At 33.8% G+C, this 27,773-nt stretch overlaps 1 protein-coding gene across 1 annotated transcript in view; it reads right to left on the reverse strand.

Annotated features, from left to right (window-relative positions):
• Positions 1-1,796: 1,796 nt before the first annotated feature.
• LOC145241428 (chymotrypsinogen A-like) overlaps positions 1,797-27,773 on the reverse strand; it is a 171,733-nt gene continuing 145,756 nt past the window's right edge. The window contains exons 2-6 of the mRNA XM_080104381.1: positions 21,745-21,810; positions 15,287-15,464; positions 10,707-10,960; positions 7,735-7,868; positions 1,797-2,911 (exon numbers count right to left, since the gene is read on the reverse strand). Of these exons, the coding sequence (XP_079960507.1) occupies positions 2,741-2,911; positions 7,735-7,868; positions 10,707-10,960; positions 15,287-15,464; positions 21,745-21,810 (803 nt within the window). The 3' untranslated portion in view covers positions 1,797-2,740. The remainder of the gene's footprint in view (positions 2,912-7,734; positions 7,869-10,706; positions 10,961-15,286; positions 15,465-21,744; positions 21,811-27,773) is intronic.

Genomic DNA, 27,773 nt, shown 5'->3' on the forward strand with positions numbered 1-27,773 from the left:
AATATTACTTTCATCTACAATGATGTAGAAAGCACCAAGTAATGTTCATGCAGTCACGCTAGTAATCTATATAACCTATCACGTTTTTTCTCGCTCTGACATTGATATTAAAAACCTACATTTTCATTTTAAAAATTATAACAAAGAACTTCTTAATATACTCAGTCATAAATAGATAAGTGACTATATGACGCTTAATACATTGAATATGTCGTTGAAAACCAAGCGTTAATTAATAAATTATTTATTTTTATGGATTCTTAATAGACGATTGGTTTCATTTAACTATTATGCTAAATTTTATTTACACAGTTTCTATATTCTGCATGATTAGGTAGAATTTAACATGAAAACATTTTACCACACGGATATATAGGTGTATATGTATAAGATTTAGCAGGCTATCACATTATGAGAAATGGAATGTAGACGGTATTTAGGACAAATAAAAAAACAATTGACGATTTGCAAAATAAGAATATTTGATACTAAACACAATTTAATATATATATATATATATATATATATATATATATATATATATATATATATATACACTTATTAATTTGCAAATTGTTGCTTGTTTTTCCTTTCTTCATCAAAATCGACTACATTCCATTCCTCACACTGTGATAGCCTTCTAAATCTCTTCTACATACATATCCCAAATGCTGTTTTAAGCAAACTACATCTCATATATATATTCATATATATATATATATATATATATATATACATATATATATATAATATATATATAATCGTTGTTGCATGAAGAGGTCTCTAGTTGGCCAGGATTTCACTGCTGATGAAAGGATAAAAGTCAGTAATGTCGAACTGAGTAAATTTACATTGTTCTTTATTGGGAATGGCTTTGAACCAGTGGGTGGATTCTTGGGAATTAGTCTAAAGTCTTATGGTTGGAGTTATTTTTTATATATTTATTAATATTCCTGATTATATATTTACTTGCTAGACCCATTTCACTTTTAGCTGGGTTGATAAGTCTGCAAGTGTGTGTGTGTGTGTGTGTGTGTGTGAGTGTGAGTGTGTGTGTGCGTGTATGTGTATGTGGTATGTATATATCTATGTATATATATGTGTATGGTTATATGTGTGTATATATATGTGTATATATATGCGTGGGTGTGTGCGCGCGTGTGTGTATTAGTATTTGGACGATTAAACAGAATGAGAAAAAAATCGGAACTTTTTGAGGTATCGGAATCGGAAACATTTGAGCTTAATTTCCGATTCCAAAACGATTCTTTTAATTTTTTTTTCTTGACAATAAAAAAATGAAACAAATACAAGTTATAAATTTATTAGAATTTGTTCATTTATAACATCAGATTAAGGGTCATCTCAGATTAAACATTGATTGTTGGAGTCTAATTTATTTATCTATTGGTACATTACTGTAAACATCCGTTTATAAACCTTTTCACACTTTCGACATGCGCTTCAGGGATTTCACATTTTATTTCAAAGATGTAAAACGCTCTAGACTAGTTTTTCCATTTCAATGTTTTCGGCTTCTTCTGAAATAATTCATTTTTATGTTGCTTCTTAGCAAAAAAAAAAAGTATAGATAAATATCTTATGATAATTTTATCGAACTTCTTGATAAAATACATAAAGGGAAAACTTTTAGTTTTTCGAATTAATATGGTGAGTTGACATCCTTAATTATATATATATATATATATATATATATATATATATATATATATATATATATATATATATATATATATATATATTATTTTTACGAAAAACACCACTTTTAAATCATTGAAAAATAAATTAATAATTTTCTTTTTGTGAGCTCAATATTTCCATTTCCAATATACTATTATATAGGAAATTCTTTGAAGAATCGATAAAAAAAACGATAGCTAACTGCGCATTTTGCTAAAAATACGATAATTTCTTTAGGCAATCTTTTGTTACATGTTATTTTTTCATCTACGGAAAACTACATGTGCTATAACAATTGTTCTGCATTTACAAACAATTTTTATCCGACTCTTCCTAAATTACGACTTATGAATTTTTTTGTCGTGTAAAAGCTTCCATAGTTTCTTAAAAAGTAACATTAAACTTTGGATTTTTTTAGTTCCGCCACGGGAAATCTATATAATGATATAAAAGATACAATTATTTGAAATTCAGGCATTTATATTATAATATTTTTGCATATTCTTATAGCAAATCATCCTTAAACTTATTTTAACAACAACAAAAAAAAATCATTACTTCAAAAAGCTTTTAAAAACGTATTTAATTGTTCATCCATCGATAAAAAAGGCGGTGAATGGCGTTTTCTTTCTTTTTTTTAACTTGAAATTTTAAATTCTATTAAAAATAGCAGAAAAAAGTAATTACGTGAGTTTGATCCCAGAAAATGTCTAAAATGCATTAGCGGTATCAAAAAAGAAATTGCAATCTTGATTAAAGAAATAATTAAATTTAAATAATCTCTTTCTTCTTTTGTCACTTTTGTCACCTCACCTCTGCACAAAACTAAAATAAATTAAATATAGCTCCCTTTAAAATACACCATCTCTAGCAGCTGATTTATAAACACAAAGCCATAAATAAGTTTATGGAAATAGAAATATATATGTGTCAGTGTGTCACGTGTTAGTGAGTGCGTGTGTGAGTGTCTATGTGTATGTTTATAGTTTTTATTCGTGTGGGTGTTTGAGATTGGCTGAGTGGATAACGAATGACGAGTTTACGGATCATAGTTAATCGTTTGCGTGATCCAGTCGACGTACGAAGCAACTCTCGTAAACACGCCTACCATGTAGGGTTTACCGCAGGGAGATCCGAAGCTGGCAATACCAATAACTGTCCACTGAGACTGCTTTCGGTTGAAGCACATTAATGGACCGCCGCTGTCTCCCTGGAAGAATACAAAAGAAAGAAAACGTCAGTATCGTTTAGAAAATGTTTGCTAATAAATGAGTGAGCACACACACACACACACACACACACACACACACACACACACACACACACACACACACACACACACACACATCAATTTGTATAACATAAATCAACTATTAAACGGCTTTCTGTGATTTTTTGTTTTTTTCACAGCTCTGTCAGACTGATTTTAAACTGATTTTATTTAGCCGATATTGTTTAATATATATATATATATATATATATATATATATATATATATATATATATATATATATATATATATATATATATATATATATCATGATGATGATTGCTGCATTTTTCCAGATGATCGCCTCGCCGTCACGTTGAGTTCTCCCAATCTCGTCGTCCATGCCATCTCAGATGACTCTGCCACAGTTTTGCACATCTTGAAGCAGATGTGACATACAAATTGAGCAATTTCCACTGAGTTGACATCCTCTGGAGGTTGAAAGGTATCCCTATGACGTAGCTAGCTTTTGATAAAAGCACCCGTTCACAAGTGTCGCATTTCCAGCTAATAAATAAAAAACAAACAAATCTAGTCTCATCATTTTCAGCTAATTACAGACCACACTCTATTCTCCAACCTTCCAAAAGCTGCAAATGCCTTCTGAATACGTCTGCAGATTTCAGTGTGTCGAGACAGCCATCCCTCGACAGAGAACTACCAAGGTAGACAAATGGAATCAACTACTCCCAGTCTAACACCACACCATGATGTTCGTCTCCACGTATGACTGGCCCGATGAATCTGTTGTGTGAGAGAGGAACACGAAGTTTCATGATATATATATATTATATTATATTATATTACAAAGTGAAAAGATATTGATAATAGAAAATATATATGCTGTTACATTTAGATTTATTCATCAATTTGAAACAAAGAAATACAATATAAGGCGGGGGCGTTCTGAAAGCTCTTTATACCAGACATTTCGGAGATTAATGCTTCTCATCAGAAGAAAAGGAGAGGTGCTAGGTAATAAAATAGGGATGCGACGTCTAGCGATAGGCATATTAGAGGATCTTGTGTAGGGGTATACATAAGAAGGTGGGGGTTATCCAGGGGATTATTAGATAATTATCGTATTTAAAATATACTAGAGTGGGATTTTAACATGATTGGGCGGTAGAGGCATGGAGTACGCTTTGGGGAGCAGGTATTACATGTTATAGGAATTAATTAATTAATCAGGGGCCAATGAATGTGAAATATGTTAAGCTATACAATTAAAATAAACAATAAACGACAAAGATGATTATAATTAGGAATAAAGTCTAATTAATTACCTTCCCATAAAAACACAGAAAGGAAAGGGATAAACCTGAGGTCAACTGTACCTTTATCCTGTAAGTGCCCGCTCATTGGCTGATTAGGATGGGTGCGGTAGCAACTAGGAAGCTGATTGACTAACTAGAAAATTCAATAGCAGGTGCGTATATAAAAATGCGGATATCCACAACTTTTCGCATAAGCCTGACGAATTCTCACGAGAATGAAACGCAGAATATTCTGTGTAGCTTAATTGCTATATATATTTTCATAACTTACTACCTAGCTCTACCTATGTACTGAGCACTATTGAAGTAAATACCGAAATAATACGCATACAATCATATTTTCGTATATTAATTCATGTGATTAATTATATCTTTGTATATTAATTTATGTGAATAATAAGCATAAAATTATATCTTCGTATATTAATTTATGTGATTAAATGAAGTAGTCTCTCCCCCCCCCTCTCTCTCTCACTCTCTCTCTCTCTCTCTCTCTCTGTATATATATATATATATATATATATATATATATATATATATATATATATATATATATATATATATATATATATATATAGAGAGAGAGAGAGAGAGAGAGAGAGAGATTTCTTTTCAAGGGAAATAAGGTAAAAAAAACCGATAAAAGTGCTCGATATGTTAATAGAGCGGTATATAATTTTTTAATTTTTTATTGAGCCCATAATAAATTAACATTATTGTTTCCATTGGACTTTCACCCCAAGAGATGGGGTAGAGTACCAATTTCATCGGAATTTATAGGTGGACTGAAATTTAAACTTACAGAAATGGATATAAAGTTAATGGGGGGGTTATTAAATAGAGGGGGGAGGTCGTGTGGTAGTGTGAGGAGGTTTTATAGTAGAATTTCAGTTGTGAAGAGATGCTAACGAGCTTCTATTAGGTACTTTTTGAAAAAAGAAAAAAAGAAAGAAAGAAAAGTAGACGTTAAATTTTGAAAATACTTAGGGGGGAGTGGTGGGAGTAGAGGTTTTTAGCGTCATGGTATTTGTTGTTGTGTAAGAGGGAGTGGGAGTAAGTGATCAGTAGCTACTGTGGCAGTTGGTAACTATTGTCACCATGGCAACGTGATTTTTATGACGACGCCGGATTTTTGATTTTTTGGAGGTTCTATTGATATCTTCTTAGAATTAAAACATATAATTATACAGTTCGAGATGGATGCGGATGCTGGGGGGGAGGTATGAAGGGAGGGTGGGTTCGACATATACCTGGGGGGAGAGAGGAGGAGGGGGGAAGATATTTAATGCGGATTAAAGTTGATTATTGATGGTAGTAAGAGGGTGGGAAGTAGGGGGGTCGATATAGACGGGTGGGGAGGGGAAAGTCAGTTAATGCATTATTTACATTTTGTAGACGTTGTTATTAAGGATAATATATGTTGAAAAAAAAAAGAGAAGGGGGCAGGTTCGGATAATATAGATAGGTGGGCGGATTGAGGATTATTGTTGATGATAGTAAAGATGGGGATTATTAGTTAAGGATGGGGGGCGACATAGACCGGGGGGAGTGCAATTAATGCGGTATTTACATTTTGTAGATGTTGTTATTAAGGATAATATATGTTGAGAGAAGAAGAGAAAAAAAGAGAAGGGGGGCAGGTGATAATATAGATAGTTAGGCAGATTTAGGATGATTATTGGTGATAGTAAAGATGGGAAAAATAGAATTATTGGTTAATGAGTCGGATAATATTAATTAGTGAGGTTATTAGAGGGTGGATAATTAAGTAGGAAAGTAGTAGGTAAAGGTTATTGGTTGTATCCAGGAGGTAGTGGGTAGGGTATTTCTGTTATGTTAGTTTTTATATTTGGAATGAAGTAAAATTACTAAGGAGATATTGTTTGTAGTGTTTGCAATTTATTGATGTTTCGTATTTTTTATTTAAAAGTTTATCCTTATCTTTAAAATGTGTGATAAATAATTTTTCATATAAACAAAGATGACATGGGGAGTTAATTGATTTGCAAGTGCTGTTTTTTTTTAGGATTTCCCAGGTGATAGTTGAGGTGAGTTGGCTTCTGGTTAGCTGTAGGTAGTGGTCGGTGAGGGAAGTTTTGTTTGGGTGATTAGGGTTGTTTATGGAGCATTTGTGGACCCTGAATCTTTCCTTAAAGGGGGTACTTGAGATGCCTATATAGAATTTTTATTATTAGGATCTTCTGTGGGAGTAATAATTGCTTTAGATACTACGTTTGTTGTAAGGCAGTTACATCTCTTGGGGTGAAAATCCAATGGAAACAATAATGTAAATTTATTATGGGCTCAATAAAAAATTAAAAAATTATATATATATATATATATATATATATATATATATATATATATATATATATATATATATAGTGTAATGACGGGGAACGGATCTCAATGAACCATTACTTTTCCGACGACAGTTAATGCACTTTTAGCTACAATTTGTGTACATTGTTTCTTAGTTCGGCATATTCAGAGTTTAATTAAAGATTTATCTTGGAAATAATTTTGCAAATAATTATATAATTAATGCAACAACCTTAAAATAATTCCTTTAGGCCTTTACTACATGGTGAATTCATATGAAAACTCTTCTGATTCCACAATATTAACATTAAATCAGTTAGGCAAATGTCTGTGTGTATGTTTATTTGTTTGTATTTCTGACTAAAACTTAGAAAATAAAACAAATAACTAAAAAGTTGGAATTTTCTGGATCGGCATTAACTCGGATGAATAATATCTAAAATTGAGATAAAAAAACTATTTATGTTTTGATTTTAGATTGGCGAATATTTAGTAAGGAGAGAACAGTTTTGTAGCCTGAGTACGAAAGATAGGAACATAATTCTGATTATTTATCAAGGAATTAATTGCTTCATGCCGGCATATTCCTCGAAGAATCTGTAGAAAGGAGTCGCCTGTGTGCGCGTATCTGTGTGTGCCAAGGCGAAGAATAGACTGAGCGGAGAAGAAAGAGGACTGTAGAGAGATGATTGGGATAATGTAAGAAAAAGAGAAATATATAGAGAGAAGTAGAGAGATAGAAGTTTTAATAGAAATATATTACACTTTTTCTCCGGCAACGTCGGGTAGACCTGCTAGTACGCTAAAAAATAAATGTTAATAAATATTTTCCATATATACTTTGACATAAAAACTCGAAACATTATTACACTTTTGGACATCCATACATTTAGGTAGCCCGTTGGATTGCTTTCCAATGGAGAATGGATTTTAATGAATTGATTACTGTTATATAATTCAATGGGGCACCGTAACAGTCAATATGACCAATCTAGAAGCCTTCTCTACTTTTGTTATATTACTTCCTTGAAACATTATTCCTGTTTTGTCTTTGGTTTTCAAATTATTCTGAGATAAAATCAATTTGACTAAGCGCATTATGGTGACGTCTGGCACGCCTATTTAGTTGTCTTAATGCTGAATATATATTTGGTAAAAACTTACTGAACAAATATTCCGTCTTGCATCAGCTGTGCACATCATTGTGGATTTCATCATCGGCCCCACATATTTTTTGCATCTACTATCATCCCAAAGAGAAATTCTTACTTCGTGCAAAACTTTGACAAAATCACCACCTGTAAAAGAAAAAAAAAGGAATGTAGAAGATTAAGAATGTGTTTGTCAATCTACCTACCGACAGACATGAATCAATAAACAAGTACAAAGATTTAACAAATAAATGTTATAATTTTAAAACCCTTTCTGCAAGTTGTAATACTACCAAGGTCCAAACCTCGTCACTTCGCTGTAATGTTATTTTTTATTATTTTTAATTTTTTCTTTTTTACTCTTGCTCACACCAAACAAGACCTATTGCTACTTGAACGCAAGGGACTTCTATTTAGGGCAATACTTACAGAGGACTATGCAAAGAGATTTACATTACAGTTGAACGCTTGCATGTCAGTACTGTCACAGAAGAATTAAACAGAGGGATTTTAAAAGTCTATCATTGCGACGGAAGAAGCTATTAGAGTAGAAGGGCTTCCGGTATCTAAAGACCTCTACAATCAAGGGGTGGGATTTTGTTTGCTAAAGGTTTGTCGGCTGTATGTAAGTCAAGGGGGTATAAATACAATAAGTTCATCAGAGCACATCCCATTAAAATACTTGCAGAACAGGCTCTATTACTGCTGTAGAGACACGTGTAACGGCACCAAATCGACTAGATGTTGCATAAGAGGGATACATATTTGAGACTTGTATAGCGGGGACTCAGAACAGGGATGATAATGACATTTATAACAGCTAGAGACATTTATATCCTTGGTACATAATAACAACGACCGTGACAATTATTGAGGACTTCATATTATTATTATGGATGCTGAGACATTTATGCAGTTCTTGCTGATCGAACATGACAAAAGGAATATTAGCAACATTGAATTATTTCAATAATTTTCAATTGTAGAATATTTACCAACATAATGTGTCGCACCAGGATAATAATGTGTTGAGAAGTTCTCTAATTTTCGATGTATTCTATTGTATAATGGGGGTAATATTGGAGACATGTTTAACGGGGATTCAGAGCAAGGATGATTATGACATTTATAACAGAGAAAAACATTTATATTCTTGGTACATCATGACGACTGTGATGATAATTCTTTTATCATATTATAATACGGAACTGAGGCATTTATACAGTTTTTGTTAACGCAGAGGAGGGGAGATAAATTACTTGAGGGGGGAGTTATACAAAGTTCAAGATAATGACAAAACACATTTACCTTTTCGGTTGTAAAGACGACACGAACAGTTACAAAATATAGATGGTGATTTCTTTATTCATCTGTCAGCCGATTGATAATGTCAGGAATTCAAACTTATATGACTACATCGTCTCTTTTCTACCCTTCGCCTCTAAGGGGATCAGCTCCCAGTCTCCAACTGACTCTATCACTGTGTGTGATTGTGATCTTCTCATCCCCCAACTTCGAACCTTCGATTCAATATATCGAGAACCTCTTCCGTTTATGACGTCAGAGACCTATTGTAAACCAACGTGACTTTCCCTCACGCGGATTCTACATATGTCCTTCCAAACACACTTTTGGCAAACAAAAAATTCCAATTTTAATTGTTCAATATCTAACCTATTTTTAATCATTATTATTATTATTATTATTATTATTATTATTATTATTAATAATAATAATAATAATAATAATAATAATAATAATCGCTGTCCCAATAATCTGATATTCACCTCACTTTCCCGATCCCACAAAAACTGATGACATCAGTCAAATTTGCCGTAAAAACTGAAGAAATAGAGCAGCATCGAAATCACATAAAAATGAATAAAATGCATAAAAATGCGCGAAGCGTATTAGAATCTCATCAAGGTTAATTGTCATTTAAACTTTACAGAAGACGAACTGTCATTATGAACCAGTTAAATAAAATTGAAGCATGCATGGTTCCCCGTGAGCGCATAGTGAACGAGGCATAAACAAACGACTAAGTTCAGCATTTCCCCTTCCCCACTATTTAGCCTCAAAAGTCCTCAGGGGACGTCAAATCTTGATGAAAATGAACAAAAGGTGCAGTTCTATGGCCTTAACATATGCAAATTTGAGTCTACATCATGCAAAGACTGAAATGACTAAGTCTATCATTGCCCCACCCCATTACGCCCAAAAAGTCCCCAAGGCCTTAATATATTTAAATTTGAGTTCATCCCCATGCAAAACTGCTAAATAGACATACACAGAAAATTTCGGACAAATATGGTAAAGTAGGCCCCAAAATGGAGTGTTTTTATTAGCCCTGGGACACACCCAAGAATTATCGCGAAGTATAGACAAAGAAAATTATATAGAAATCAGTTAGTTACAACTTTTAAGTTTTATAAAAATCCAACATCATCATTTTTTTAATAAGCACGAAAGTGTCAATTTTAGAGATTTTAACCCGAAAGGCACCCCTATGGAAGCAACTGGAGGTATCCCGGGAAATCCGTTCTGTTACTTTTTTTTACCCATACCATGTTTAATATTTGTTTGTTTAAAACATTTCCAACGAGTAGTCATTGGGAAAAGTGCAGGCGGACGAATTTACAGGTCCACCCTCCTTTTGTCGGGGGACCAACAAGAAATCAATGGTTGGAAGTCGTCCCGATAATACAAACTGATTTAGAATAAGATGGAGAGTGCTGTAAATCTGATAACAGTTTTTTGACATTCAGACTTTAACGAACAGGAATCAATGATAATGGCTTGTATGAATAAAAATCGATCGGATATCTCGTCAGGCGATTCGTAATATAACAATTGGTCAAGGATATAGTCGCCTTATCTGTGCCCCTACGTCAGCTAACCCAATCATGAATCGAAGTCTTAAATGCGATGTCATCTAGAATTGGTCATTATAAATATGGTGTAAGAAAAGAAAGTCTAGTTTACCATTACTTGTTATTCCCCAACCAATCGAATAACACTCCGTGGACGAATCTGGGTAGAAGTCTGAGTAGCATATCGGTCGAATGCTGTCTGACATGGGCAGTGCTGTTTTCAGTTTTAAGAGAGCAATATCAGCATTCCGTGTACTTTGGTTGTCTGGATGAATAACAATCTTAGAAACCTCTCTCCTTATAGATGCATAACGGAGATCGGTGAGTGCAGCATATGCGAAAAATGGTTTGTCTGTTGGTTTTACACTGAAAAGACAAAACGTTAATAATGACTTTCGTATGCCTCCTATCTGTTGTGTGAACAAGTTCAAATTGGATAGAGCTTTAAATATTTACACTTTTCAATCTTCAAATAATGGAATTTTGTAAAGGACAAATCATTGTAATGTGACTCTTTAATGTAATTACTTATTACGTGTTTATGATACGCTTGGAGACACAATATATTACATATCAGACATCATAACATTATTGTTGTGTTTATAAGAATGGTGTCATTTGTTGCTGGTTATGAGGATTAGCAAAAGAATTCGTATGAGCGTGAAACTATGATATCACAGAAGAAAGTCTCTGAATCTTTTTCGAACAACGGGGAGAAGTTATCGACTGTATATATTGGTAAATAGCAAAACAAAATAACATAAATACAAGTTCAGCTAGAATTCGTCACTGTAAACTTTATTTCACAACTTCCAGCACGTGTTCTCCGACCACCTCTGCCAACAGACATTTTATTAGAAAATAGACTCCTTTCCATTTGCATACGTGTGCAGTGGAAGATGAGATCTCGTGAGATTCCACGAGACTACACCTTGTAAATCCATGGCTACCATCTTTAATCTCTCTTTCAGATCCCATCCGAAGGTAAGCTGTATAACCCCCCCCCCACACACACACACGGGCGCTTTCTTCTTTGATTATTACATTCAACTGTACAATATAATCATTAAAAACCCTTCCACAAACCGATCTTGTGACTTCGAATTTATAACCTACCAAAGTGCTAACCAACTAGACGAAGCCCAGGCTAACCGGCAATACACAATTGATGACAAGAAGCTGGACACGGAGCGAATAATGCCTTGAGACGGTAGCGAGGAGGCGGCAGGCTTCGGCGGAAAAGATGTTCGTTGGCGATGAAATTATTTTATTGGTTTTGGAGCCAAATATGGAAATATATAACACATCAATCAATAAATCCCGGGTCTCACGAATAAAACAGTTTTTAGAAAGAAAATCAGCTTTAGTTATAGTAGTGTTATATAGTCATAGTACCAAAAAATGTATACGTTGGATAACGGGTATCCAAAGTGTTTATATTACCTAGATAGGGGGGATATGGAAAAAGTTTCATACCGGAGGTCATCTGTCTTCAACTGCTGGGTGTTGTGATAAATGTAATATGTACGAACACTGAGACATACGTGAAACTTTTCCTCACATGCTGATCATGAACCACATGCCAACAATCTATATTCTATACATATAAATTTATTTAAGATTTCTCTTAGGGTTCCCAGGAGCCTACCTTACGTGTCTATATACTTATTTTCGTCTAGCCTCGCTTCCAGGCTTTCAGAGCTCGTACCAATGCACGTCTGCATGGTTTGCCGACAACTCCTAGACTCTCAACTCTAAACTTTTGACATCTTAGTTTTGGTATATCATCCGCCAAAGGACACGTGAGTTGCGGTGATGTAAATGATCCAACGACACTTCTCATTTACACGTCTCATTAATGGTCACGTACGCCAACTGTTCAAGGTCAATCTACCATATTTTGTCTATATTTAGCTAAGCTAATTTTTGTAAACATTTTAGCTAAAACTTATTTTTACATTCCAGGGACCGATTTTATTTCTTTAAACAATAATTCTTAATATCAACTATTTTAGCAAAATCACTGAATGTTGTCCATCTAATATCCCCCCTCTTTTATTTCCTCATGATCAATATCAGCTGTTATATCGGCCATTTCCCTGACATTACTAAATTCAAGGCGTCTTTCGCCTTACCTCAAAATTTGACGGCGACTGTCCTGCGTCCGACAGTTCTTTCTGATCCCTTCTCCCCACTGGTGTTAATTTCTAGGCCCTTTATGTTTCTTTTTATAATCATTTAATAACCATTCATAGCTTACATCTGAGGACCAAAACAGAAAACGTATACCTATTTAAGTCTCAGTTGTCAACATTCCAATTTCACAAGGTACCTGCTATCATCTTAATTCTATTTTACAGAAACATAAGGACTCACAGCTTTAGATACTTCAGTCTCCCAAGTCAGACAGGTGGAAAAATAACACCTCATATTAACTATAACACTTAATTGAGGCGATCTCGTCCTAATTTTCTTCGAGCAAGAAAATCGTTTTTCTAAACTTTTAATTACCCCTCCAGAGGCAAAGTGTGTGATTTCTCCAAATGTCTTTGCCAGAATGCCACAAAATACAAAATTCAGTTCTCCCACATTCATACTTTCAAAGACTTCATGGCTGGCATTTCTAAGATCGAGCATCATATATAACTTTCATAGAAAAATTAAAGTGAAATACTGCAAGCTTATTGTTTTATACCATTTCTATGAACCAGGGTTACGAAATAGGCTCCTATAAAGTCTAAATCTAACCGAGACTACTAGGATGTCGAAAATTTTGACTCAGATTCTGACCTCTAATATCTCAAAATATCTGAATCCGACTATTTAATTTTGTTAATAGGGGCTCACCGCTTGTCAACGCCTAAGGAACACTCGAGAATAAGGATTAATGAATGTCGGGTGGACTCTGAGACAACCCTGTGTGGTTTGATTATTTAAGTGGACGGCTCAACTTATTAATATATGATTTAAAATGTTACAATCAGGAGGAAAGTAGTTTCGCAGCATTGTGTTCCACAGACGGACAGTTTTGAGGGAGCAAAAAACGTTGCTCATGAAATTTTCATTTAGTTCTAAGCACAGATAAAGAGTAGGGGAAATTATTGACAATTGTTGTAGATAGACGAGTATTTGTTGTAAATGTTTTGCAGGGATGACAGTATTTTTTTATTACATTTTCACCCCAAACAAGGCACATTGCCATTTTGATGTAGGGGGCTACTATCAGGGACATAAGCTACAGGGGTTCTATGCGGGGAGCTGGGCAGCAATATGTCGGTTCACGTGACACTTGAACTTCTGCATTTCAGTACAGTTGGGGAAGCAGCAGATGGTTGTATTTGTAGATTAAAATACTCAACTATGATTTGTTGTACGAGTTACGAATCCAACACATACTCGTTCCACAGTATTCGGTTCCTTCTAACTCTGTAACCTTAGAAAAACTACGACTTATAAGGAACACAAACAATACATTACACTGAATAGTATTATCAATTATACATAGCAAAAGCTCATTGTGAAACCTGTAAAATCATTTTTAATACAGGGGAGGTGACGGTGGTTAAGTGATTAACGACACGGACTTACAATCTTGGTCCTCCAACTTCGAATACAGTTCGTTCAACAAAAAATGATTTTCACTTACGGATGTCGAAACTATCACGTGGTTCCCCCCCCCGTAAGTACCCGATGCCTTTCTAGAAAGAATTCTGACTAGAAAATACATCGAGGAATCAATGCCTTCGAATTCATACGATTTTATGATGATTATTATAATACAGAGGAGAACAGAGAGAATTCACAAGCTGTATCGATGATATAAGAAATTGCATGGGCAGTATAGAAAGCTTTCATATGTCATATCTGGAAGAACGTATGATAAAAATATTGTCAAAATAGAAGCAAATAAGAAAACATTAATATATGATTTAGATTATTCACACCACCGTTCTCATTTTGAATGTTTTTCTTTATACTGCTACCAATCGCTGCTGGCATTGCAAGAAAATAAGTTTCGTTTTATTTGTGATGAGGATTGATTATTCATATTTGATTTCTTCGAACGACTGTTGTCATATTGATTGTTATTTTCAAAACGATTCGGTCGATGTAACATCCAATTTTCTTCATTGCCTGTGGCGTAGTGTATCAAGTACTAAATAAAAATCAGTTGTAAAGTAACTTTTGGAAGTTGAAGGTTTTATTTTCAGTGCGGACGATACTTAAAATACGATTGGCTATTACGTAGGACTTCAACCCAGTCATGGCTGACGGAAAAAGAGCATGCTACTTCCAGGGATTAAATAAAATACACCATTCGAAATCCCGTGTAGATTTCCGAGTTCAATAGAAAGATTTCAGAGTTTGGCAGAGAGATTTCAGAGTTCAACAAAGTATATCTGATGAAAATCGAAGATTACATGGAACGTAACCTTGTCCAAATGACTTTCAAGATGAGAATAAGTAGTCCGAATAATACAAATAATACAATTTTGCAATGTTTAACTGTGTATTTTTATCTTAAAATATACATTTAAAATTTTTACTATATATTTTTTAATATTGAATACCTTTTCTACTGCGATAGTTATTCTTTCATTAGCGACATGTATCACAAGTAAAATTCATTAGCAATGATAAACGTTGCAAAAATTCTAATGACGAAATACACTTTATTTGATAATGACTTACTTTTCCACGCAATGAGCGGCGGTGAGGATCCAATTAGCATTAATGATTGACGCACCACAAAATCTTTTAGTATCATGTATATACACAATCCACGGCCATTTTTTATTAGATTGTACCGGTTCTCCACCCAGGATATTCGACTGTATGCTCCATTCAGGCCATTGGCGTTTGCCACAACCTTCAATAAAAATATAGATAACAACATACCAGAGCCGTTCCAACAGTAATGCCTCCTATTTTTTATCCCGCCGGAATAGAGCAGAAGGGATTGCAAATTGCATTGTTTTGATGACTAAAATTATTCATTCATGACCTTCATGACCAAGAAATGTCATCTCTCTGTTGCAGATATTGACGGAGTGAGACTCTAAGAAAGCAATTCCTGTCATGAACGTCGGTCATAGGCAGAGAAAAAAAATGGAACCGGTCAATATTTACCGGCACCTGTTAAATATCTACAAAGCCGATGCAGTTGATGTTAGCACTGTGTGAAAATAGGTTCGTCGATTTCAAAGTGACGACAGAGATGTGAGTGACAAACCACGCTCTGGACTTTACGACGAATACATCGGTCATCGTTGGCGAAAGTTCATTGCGAATGTTGATAACTATGTAGGAAAGTAAATTCTGGAGTACAAAAAATCGCTCGTTTTAAAAGCACCATTCCCGTTTCCGTAGCCCTTTATCCTTTAGAGTTTAAAAAAATAGGACGCTTTACTTTTGGAACGACCCTCGTACAATAATTTAAACAAAGCACTTCAGCAATCTCATAATTACATCATTATTTGAATAGTTTGCATTAGTTTCTTAGTGATATGTAAATCTGTTACGCTAAGTTGTCTGGTGTCGATTTAATTAGTGCAGCAAAAAGACATCGAAGAAATGTGGAGGAATGTTTACGAAAATAAAATGATGAACAAACAGAGGCGAAATGTAACAGGCACTAAATATACGTTCTAGTGAGTTTTATATTTTTGTGACTATTATATAGATTTTGTTTGTATATTTAACGTAAATAACTAGTTATTGGAATAGTTTCAAATACTTGCTAATTATTCCTTTTTATCAGTTTACCCTACCCTTTATTTAATGCGTAATTTGACTAAGTACACAAATAGCGTTCCCGTTTTCATTCCAAGCATACAGTAATTATAAATTTGAATGTGTCCCTTTCCTCCTTTTTTGGCTTCTAATTGAAATGTTTAGTGCTTATGCACTTATTGAACCGTGCTACTTTTTTATTAGTATTTTCAAGTTTAATAAAAGTTTTACGATATCTTTTTTATTATATTGTTAGGTGAAAGTTCAGAATAGTTGCAAAACACGCCCCTCTCCTCATATTAAGAATGGCTTTCTAAATAATAACGCTATTAGTTCAGCACAGTTCATTAAGTGTATAAGTACTGAAATGTTTTCTCTTGTATCTTTTTTAAAAATATTATCTATTATCTTCAGGTGAGTCACCACTTATCGAGACCCGAAGACCCCCCCCCCCGATGATAAGAGTTAAAGAGTGTTCGGTGTCGTAAGAACAACAGTGTAGTGATCGTTTGTGGTGGAAATTAGGTATAATTTGATTATTTAGGGAGACGGCTCAATAAGAACCTGTTTACATTGGACTTGAAGACAGCCATATTGTAATCAGCTGGAAAGCAGGCCAGCGGAACAGAGTTCCACAGGTTAACCGTTATAGGAAAGAAGATTTGTTTATGGAATCTGTGTTTAGATTTAGGCACAGATAAAGCGTGGGGAAAATTGTTGATGGTGGTTGTAGCTAGGCGAGTGTTTTTAATAACAGATTGAAGCTCAGATGAATACTGGCAATGAAAATAATGATAGAACAAAGACAGGTTCACAACATCTCTTCTGTGAGAAAGATGGTTGAAGGGACGAGAAAAAAGAATCACCTACTATGTTTCTAAACCAGTTTTGGATTTTGTCAAGGCACGATAGGGTGCTACGAGCAGCTTCTGTCCAGATGTGGCAACAGTATTCCATCCTAGGACGTACTTGGCTATTATACATGTAGAGGATTGCATCGGCAGTGAGAGATCTACTTTATTTTCACGGATTTGTTGTATGTGTTTCATTTCAGATCAGGAGTGATGGTTAGTCCCAGAAACTTGTCAAAACATGGTGATTCCCCAAGTCGAGAGCCATTCGTTTCAATTGGAGCCTGGTAGGGATCAGAGCGTTGATAATGGAAATATAAGCTGGGGTTTTTATGCATTAAAATTAACCAGACACATTTTTCCCATTACACCAGCTATTCAAGATCATAAGAGAGAGACTTAGAGATATCTTGGCCATTGTCATTAGTTCTGGGTTGATTAAGGACTCAAAGATTTTGGTGAAGAGAAGAAGGAAGCTAATGTGGTGATAGTTGATTAGATCAGTTCTTTTACCAGAATTATTTTAAACTGGTACTGCAAAAGCAATGTTCCAGCAGTCAGGAAAGAAAAATTCAATGAGCCATCTGTTGAGGAGTTTGAAGAGAACCATGGAAACATTAGCGGAGCATTGTTTAAAATAATATAGTAGGAATAAGATCAGGGCAATCCACCTTCAAAGTGTCTAGGTTTTTATGACATTAGGAACATAAGAAGGCGTGATTTTCAGGTTACTGAGTGAGGCTTCTGCCCACAAAAAGAATTTACATAAGAGTGATTGTTAGGGCTAGTAGAGTTTGAGACGAACCATCATGCAAACAGGTTAGCTTTCTCAGCTGCAGTGCAAACAATATCATGGTTATTGAATAGTTGGAGAATTATTGATTACCCATTATTTACTACACTGTTATACATTTTCAAAAAATTGCGAGTTCCAAATTTCTGCGACCCAATGCGGTTTCTGGTGATTTTGCTGCGACTATTTCACTTTCACAATTATTTCTAGCTTGTATATACTTTTATCTATTTGAACTGGACATGTTAGATAACTCTTCGGAATGCATGTTGCCTTTGAGCGATGGCAGCTGCACAAGCATCAGTGAACCATTAGGCAGAGGAGTTTTTTTTATAGAACTTCAGCGTGAAAACATGTGCTTCAATTGCTTCTTTGAACAATTGACTAGCCTTATTGCATATTGTTCCACAGCAATTATCCCACTATCCAACAATCATGAGGTTTTTACGGCAAACGAGAAGACTAATATGCTTGCCAGTTGGTTTGCCTCAAACTCAACTTTGGCCCCAGCAAACCATTCCCTCCCTGACTTTCCTTTGCGGACAGACGCCACACTAGATGATTTGAAAATCATCTCTTTACAGGTGCAGAATATTATAAAATACCTAGATACCTCGAAAGCATGTGGACCCGATCTCATCCCGGCTGTGCTATTAAAATTGTTCGTTGAGGTTGCACCAGTCTTCTCCAAACTTTACGACAAATGCGTTAATGAATCTTGCTTTCCTGACTGCTGGAAAACTACTTCTGTAGTCCTAGGTTTCAAGAATTTTGGCGAAAGAACTGATCATCAAATTATCGCCCCATTAGCCTTATTCCGCTTTTCGCCAAAATATTTGAGTCTATGATTAACCAAGCTCTAGTCTATCACCTTGCAGCAACTAAACTTCTGATTGACTAACAATATTGATTTAGGCAATCCCATTCTATAGCAGCTATCCTAACTGTAATATCTGAATGTATATACCATATACTGGACAAAGCAGGGGAGTGTATAGCGGTAGCCCTAAATATATCTAAGGCTTTTGACAGGGTATGGCACGATGATCTTCTCAGGAAAATCAGATCATATGGTATCACTGGACAAATACTTAATATGATAAAATCCTTCTTAAATAAGAGAAGAATCAAGGTTGTCCTCGACGGTTGTACATCTAAACAATATGATATAAATGCGGGTGTACGTCAAGGGTCTATCCTTGAACCGTGTTTACGTCTAATATTCATAAATGCCCCCTCTAATAAAATTTCTCTGAGATGGGTACATCTGCTAATGACACCACGCTCTATAACAGGCACGAGGGGAAAACTAATGAACACATATCCAAGGAAATGGTAGAAAATCTATAGAGGAATGGGGACAAAAATGGATTGTCACATTCAATACTGTCAAGACTAAGCTTCTTTCCTTTAATAATTACAAGTAACCTGCTCAAACACTAATAGGTATGATTAAAGATACATTAGCTGAAAGTACTTTTTTCAAACTCCACGGTTTAACGTTCACAGGAAACATGAGTTGGAACAGATACATTGAGTCCATTGCCAGGGCCGCTGCGAGGAAGGTGGTCTTTTTCTACGGTACTAGAAAGCTTCTTACGCCTGAAAGTATCCTGTACCTCTATAAGGCCACCATTTGCCCGTGTGTGAAGTATTGTTTTCACATTTGGGCTAGTGCATCTGCTACTAGTCTCTCACTCCTGGACAGGATTCAAAAGAGAGTCGCCAACCTAATAGGTCCTGAACTATCATCTAAGCTTCAATCTCTGTTCCATTGATGAAATGTTGCATTCCTCTGCTTGTTCTACAAGTATTTTACCGTTGAATGCTCTGATGAACTACAAGCCCTGTGCCCCCTCGACGTAAATACCCTCGACAAAACCGACAAGCAACTAAATCCCGCCCCTACACAGTAGAGATGCATAGATGTAAGAAAGCCTTCTACTCCAATAGTTTCTTCCCCAGAACTGCTAGACTTTGGAATTCCCTTCCGGGTTTCTGACTCCTCAACTACACTGACATGTAGAATTCAAGTGTAATGTGACCAGACATTTTGCTGCTCAACTCTTTACATAGTATCCCTGCACCCCCAGTTTCGTTAAGGCATGCACCTAGGAGAAGGAAACTCTGATGTAAAAATCTGCGGTTTACTGTATACTCTGTCCTGTGGCAGTCTTCTGCACTGGCAATGGGTAGCAATAATACTAAAAAGTGTGGTTGGTTCTACACAAAGCCTTCGATACTATAAAGAAATCATCTGTGTGAATTTCCGAGCAACTTGGTCATTATGGCGGAACCTCATACGAAAATACGAAATCGATGGGATAGTCCACCATCATCATCATCATCATATATATATACATATATATATATATATATATATATATATATATATATATATATATATATATATATATGTATAAATGAATGAAACAGAACTGCGGATTGCCATTCCTTCTTACGAAATATCTGAACAATAGAATAAAGTAACTTCACTTCAAAAAAAAGAAATATTCTTGAAAAAAATCTTTATTCGGACAAAACTAAACTATTCGCTGGTTATGCCAAATATATTTTCAAAATCCTTTCAAATAATTATTTTATTGTCAAAGTATTCAAAATCTATTGGTGTTTCAAATTCCAAATAAAATGCGGTTAACGTGTACAGAATTGCGCCTTTTACTACTTTTTGAATTTGAAAGTTCTACTTATTAAAGGGAGATAATTATACATTATATTACTTTGCAGTTCTTATAAGAAATAAATGTTTTTCAAAAGCAAATAAACCTCAATGCACGAATAATGCATCTAAAACCAATGCATCTAAAACCAAACTCCTATCTTTACATCATCAACGCTCTGATCCCCAGCTGGCATCAATTGAAATGGATGGCTCTCGTCTAGGAGAAGCCTCATGTTTTGACAAGCTTCTGGGGTTGTCCTTTACTCCTGATCTGAAATGGAACACGTACATCAAATCTGTTGCCAAGGTCGCTGGAAAGATGGTGGGATCTTTCTACCGCTCCAGAAGATATCTCACTACTGATGCAATTCTCTATCTATATAAAAGCCAAGTACGTCCAAGGATGGAATACTGTTGCCATATCTGGGCAGAAGCTGCTAAAAACAGCCTATCCTGCCTTGACAGAGTACAAAATAGACTTCGTGGCTTAGTAGGGGATGCCCTTTTCTCCACCCTGCAACCTCTCTCCCACAGAAGAGATGTTGCGAGCCTATCCTTGTTTTATCGTTATTTCCATGGCAGGTGCTCGTCTGAACTCCAATCTCTGGTCCCTCCTCGTCAATCCTTCACGAAAAACACCCGTCTAGCTGAATCCACTGTGAAAAATTTTCCCCACTATTTATCTGTGCCTAAATCAAACGTAGATTCCATGAACACAGCTTCTTTCTTAGAACTGCACGCCTGTGGAACTCTGTTCCATCTGCCTGCTTCCCACCTGACTACAACTTGAATGTCTTCAAGTCCAACGTTACCAAATTCTTAATGAACCGCCTACTTAAGTAAACACTTTATTAAATATCCACACTAACGTACTGTACTTGCAATAACCCTTATCCCTGAGTGGCTTCCGGGCCTTGATAAGTGGTGACCCCCGTGTAAAAAAAAATCATTCCTCCTTTTCTTAAATAGGTAAGCGTTTTAAATCCTAAAACTATAATAAACAAATTAAATGGAAAATAAAATTTTAGTTTTTATATTCTTAATGTTTTTTATATAAAGTAATTTATTAATACATGAAATGAATAAATACCTGTCTGCGAGGATGTATACCAGGCATAAACACTTCCGTAGCCATCATAAAATGAAGGGCCAAAACCTTAAAAAAAAAGAATAAAATACATAACTTAAATCTTCCAAAGGATAATAGTGTACGTATGATTTCAATTCGGAAAGGAAAATGTTCAAGAGAAAAAACACTGTTTTATGCTTGAAAATTAATTACAACCAATTTTAGATAGTTTTGAAAATCACTTAAATGAATCACAATTATTTAAGAGTCAGATTAGTATGACTTAAAATTAATTGAATTCCACAGATCATAATTAGATAATTTTGAGAACGACCTATAAAAATTCATTAGATTTTTTTAAGGGTCAAGTTAATATGGTTGAAGTATAATTAAATTCCACAAACCATAATTAGATACTTTGGAAAATGACCTAGTAAAATTCATTAGAATTGCTTAAGGGTCGAATTAATATGGTTGAAAATTAATTACATCATTGTAACTCATTATCAGTTACTTTTGAAAATGACTTCATTTAATTCATTACATTTTTTAAGGTCTATTTATGTGAGAAACTCGTATCATAAATGAAACAAGGTTCATTTTCTTTTTGCAAGAGTAATAAAAACTTGATGACAAAGATTTGAATTCGAACATTATTGCTTTGCCACTTTCTTGTTCAAAACTATTAGAAAATATTCGTAAAACATTTTTTCCGTGAAAATGTTATAACCTTATTTAAATGGTCACAAAAAAAAAAACAGAATATGGGAATAGAGTAACCAAATTTATTAACAGGAACATACAGTGAGAGTTGTTCGTCCAGCCGACGAACAACTTTGCTTAGTCCACCGGATATCAACTACAGTCTTACGGCTTTGTATTCCGGTGCTTATTGTATAATCGTTCATTCGTAAGTAACACAGGTAGTCCATCACAACAGAATATTTAAAGAATAAAAAGATACGGTTAATATAAAAAAAAAACTCTTTTCAATATTTTAATAATCAGAAAGTTTTAGTAATCAAAACGGGTTAGTCATATTCTTTATTATTTTGCAACTCTATTAAATGAACTCTCACTCAGTTCGTGGCACATTCAGTGTAAAAGCGGCGTGCAGCTAGTTATAAATTAAATCCTGTCCCCAAACATTATATTTTTTACTTTTTTGATATGTTTTAAAAATTGATTACAAATATAAAATTAAGAAACTGCATAAAAATGAAAACGTTCAGGTATAAATAAAATTAAGAAAATTTCACATAAAATGAAAATGAAAAGACCTAGCAAGCCGTCTTACATTGCCCGTCTGACAGGCCGTCTGACATTGTAAAATATGCTTAAATATGATATTTTGATTAATGCAGATTTCGTATTTATTATTATATTATATTCGACCCAATATATAGTAATGATTTAAAAAAAAAAAAAGACTCGTACGCCACCACAGAGACTGAACCAAACCGTTTAGCTTAGGATTTATTTTTTTTATTTTAATGCCTGAACTATAAAGACATGCTTGCTGCAAGGCTAAAAATTAAGATACGAACTAATAGCTGTTACGTTACGCATGCATATTCGTTATGCCATCGTTCGATCATCACCTGGTAAATTCCATTTTTTTAAAATTCTCATACTTTTGCACCGATTTACCCCGGCTAAACCGAAATATAAAGTTTCGCATGGTTTCGAATACCTTATATATCAAGTTTTATGCCCGTAGACCAAAATCTGACAGAGGAGTTTAGTAGACAACATTTTTTAAAACAAATATATATATATATATATATATATATATATACGCATACATAAATATATATAGAAAGAGGTTTGTGTTTACTGTAAGCTTTTTCCGCAAATATTACGCAAGTATAAATCACATTGAACATATGCATGAATATAATTATGCGTGATAGTAAAATAAAGGTGATTACCTCAAAAGAAAACCGAGAAAAGATACCAGGGAAATTATTAAAAATAATAAGGAATTAATTAAAATGACTGTTTAAAGGAATATGCAAATTATAAAGTAATTATGAGCATTACATTGCATTTATTATTATTATTATTATTATTATTATTATTATTATTATTATTATTTTATCATCATTATCATCATGACTTTTCGACAGTGTTATAATTACTTATAATTACTAATAAGCTAAGATTTTGCCACGCTTAAAACTTTCTGATCTTTACTCCCCGACCTTTTAATATTAACATCGAATTGAAACACTTTGCAGAAAGAATTGTTTTTTTTTACAAGGAGGTCACCACTTATCAAGGCCCGGAAGCCACTCATGGATAAGGGTGATTGCATGTACAGTACGTTGTACGTTAGTGTTGAGATTTCATAAAGTGTCTACTTAAGGGGGCGGTTCATCAGGAATTTGTTTATGTTGGATTTGAAGACATTCAAGTTGTAGTCAGGTTGGAAACAGGCAGACGGAACAGAGTTCCACTGGCGAGCTGTTCTAAGAAAGAAGCTGTGTTCATGGAATCTACGTTTTGATTTAGGCACAGATAGAGTGTGGGGAAAATTTTTGACAGTGGCTTCAGCTAGACTGGTGTTTTTCGTAAAAGATTGGCGAGAGGGGACCAGAGATTGGAACTCAGATGAGAACTTGCCATGGAAATAACGGTAAAACAAAGACAGGCTTACAACGTCTCTTCTGTGGGAGAGAGGCTGCAGGGAAAAGAAAAGGGCATCCCCTACTAAGCCATAAAGTCTATTTTGTACTCTGTTTCGGTCTGTCTAGACAATATTCGGTTAAAGTAATACAAACTTTCACCTGCTGACTCTTTTTTTTTAGCCTGATCTTAATTTCTAAAAAATTGTCTGAAACCACCTTTTCCATTTAAGCAAGCGATGAAAGATGACGTGCTGGCTTTCTTTCCTTTTTATGTCTCGATGCCACTCGACTAGACATCAACTTTTCTTTGGACTACTGTACTATCCGAAAAAACAAAACAAACAATTTCCATTATTCCAGCTGCCTTGAAAACTTTCTAACCGGACTATTAACACTGCACTGGATGTAATTTTAAACTTCATTCTCTCTAAAGAATTATTTTCGCTTTTCGGATTACCTAGAGAGAATCTTCATGCAAGCTGAAATATTATGCGCGGTTTGTTTTTATTTTTTTTTGTTTTTATTTTTTTGCACTTGTTTTCTTGGCAGTTTATGACTATAATAAATTGCAGTTTCACTTAATGCCATAACCAGCAAATTCTAGCATTGCTACAAATATAATTTGTTGATTTTTTTCTGTTATCTGATGAGAAGAATAGCCAGCATAGTATTATTTGAAACTCCGCGGAATGAGGATTTTGTAAATTGTTTTTTGGAGTATTCAGTCGAAGCAATTTGATTATAAATTTCAACTTAGTTTTAATTTATTTTCTCCTATATATATATATATATATATATATATATATATATATATATATATATATATATATATATATATATGAGCAAACAGTTAATAAAATATGTTAAAAACACTTTGAAATGAGTTAAAAACATATTTAATCTGAAAAGGAAACACTAGATAAATGGATAGTCCTTAATGCGCGGAGTTTCGAAGAAATACTTTCCTTCTCATCAGTGGGTAGGAATTAGCAAAATGCGGGATCGGATTTTGCATGCAGAAGTATTTGATGAAACAACAAGTAAGTCAAAGATCTTACTTGAAAACAAAAAAAGTGAAGCAGAGGGAATATAGTGGAGAAAAAGGTGATTACACATGAATGGATAGTCCGGTGGAAGATAAAAAATCCAGTGACGGTAAAATCCAAATGTAAAACTTCAAGAAAGTTAAAATAATTTCCATTTGTACAAGTAAAATCCAAGGAAATCCCGTAATTGGAAGAAGATGATTCATAATGATCCAAAGGCAGAAATCCATGGAATAATTCACAAAAATGTGTACAAGGAAAAACGAAAAGATTCCAATAATATTAATAAAAGAAAAATAAGATATGATTTTCACTCTACATCCGAGACATAAAAATAAATAAGAAAGATCAAGGAAGAGAAAGAGGAGAGAGAGAGAGAGAGAGAGAGAGAGAGAGAGAGAGAGAGAGAGAGAGAGAGAGAGAGAAAAGATGATAAAGTTAAATATAAAATATAAAATAAAGGGAAAATAAAAGTCAAAATGACCCAGACAGGAAATGTTAAAGCCGCGAAAAAAAATATAGGGCAAAATAATATAGATCAACTGAAATGTACAAGTCATCACTTAAATAAAAAATGTCAGCAAGAGTTGTTAGACGATACTAAAAGGAAAATAAATAAATAAATAAATAGAAAATAAATAACAAATATATATATATATATATTTGTTATATATATATATATATATATATATATATATATATATATATATATATATATATATATATATATATATATATAAATAAATAAAATAAAATAAAGTTTTACATTTGGATTTTACCGTCACTGGATTTTTTATCTTCCACCGGACTATCCATTCATGTGTAATCACCTTTTTCTTCGCCATATTCCCTCTGCTTCACCTTTTTTGTTTTCAAGTAAGATCTTTGACTTACTTGTTGTTTCATCAAATACTTCTGCATGCAAAATCCGATCCCGCATTTCGCTAATTCCTACCCTCTGATGAGAAGGAAAGTATTTCTTCGAAACTCCACGGATTAAGGACTATCCATTTATCTAGTGTTTCCTTTTCAGATTAAATATGTTTTTAACTCATTTCAAAGTGTTTTTTAACATGTTTCATTAACTGTTTGCTCATATTATAAGCTCTATTTCCTATTTGCTTTTATCGAGATTTTACATCTGGCTGAGATAATTTTATAAATATTAATTCTTTAATATTAATAATATACTTTAATTTTACCATCTTGGATCATTTTGGTAAATTTAATTGTAATTTTTATTTTTATTATATATATATATATATATATATATATATATATATATATATATATATATAATAGGAAAGATTATTCTCGTCCATAAAATCGTTATAGATTTGCAACCGTAGACGCCAGATATAAATTCAATACGGTTAGACTACTATCCAATATCTCCTGTGGATCTTACGCCTATTATCACTCGCTTTCATTCGTTATCATATAATATTATATTATTTCATAAGAGAGTCACATTACACAATGAGTTAATAATTACTGGTGGTAGCACGATTTTCACTCACTAATTATTCACTCATCATCTCTCCCCAACAAAACTAGGAACTATTAACAGTTCTAACAACAACACCGTCCGTGTTCAGCTTTTATTAACCCTTTACCGCCATAATTTTTTATGCAATAAATAAAATTTTAATCACGAAACTCACGTGACGAATGTTAGCGTGCAACTGACGCACCAACAAAAAAAAGCCCCTCATTCACTTGTTGAACCATGCACAGGCCTATATTTTGAAGACCAGTTGGCCATAAAAGTGAGAAATATTGTTCTTTTTTTTTTTTTGAATAGTGACTAAAAAGTACATTTTTGCAGTGAAGGGTATATATATATATATATATATATATATATATATATATATATATATATATATATATATATATATATATGTTTATCGTTACTATTTTCGTCAAATACACTTTAAATAACGACCTTCCCCGACCACATTCAGACAATTTTTCATTGGCGGCTCGCATGCGTTTAACAGATTTAGACAATAACGAAATATGTGAATTTCGAACGGTTAAAAAAACAAATCACGAAATAAACTAAACCACAATATAAAATCGAATAGTTTGAGCCTTGAACGAACGTCGTCATAACACCTACATTTTGTGGCACATATTTATCCGATTCCATTCTATTAAACACTTTTGTTTCTCTGACATGCTTTCAGTTACACACTGCGCTCTTTGATCCTAATATGCAATCACATATACTACTTTAATTCACACATACTACTTTAATTCACACATATTACTTTAATTCACATATATTATTTTAATTCACACATACTACTTTAATTCACATATATTATTTTAATTCACACATACTACTTTAATTCACATATATTATTTTAAT

Source organism: Euprymna scolopes, chromosome 2, assembly GCF_053919585.1.
Source record: "Euprymna scolopes isolate OS-2025 chromosome 2, ASM5391958v1, whole genome shotgun sequence".
Taxonomy (NCBI): Eukaryota; Metazoa; Mollusca; class Cephalopoda; order Sepiida; family Sepiolidae; genus Euprymna; species Euprymna scolopes.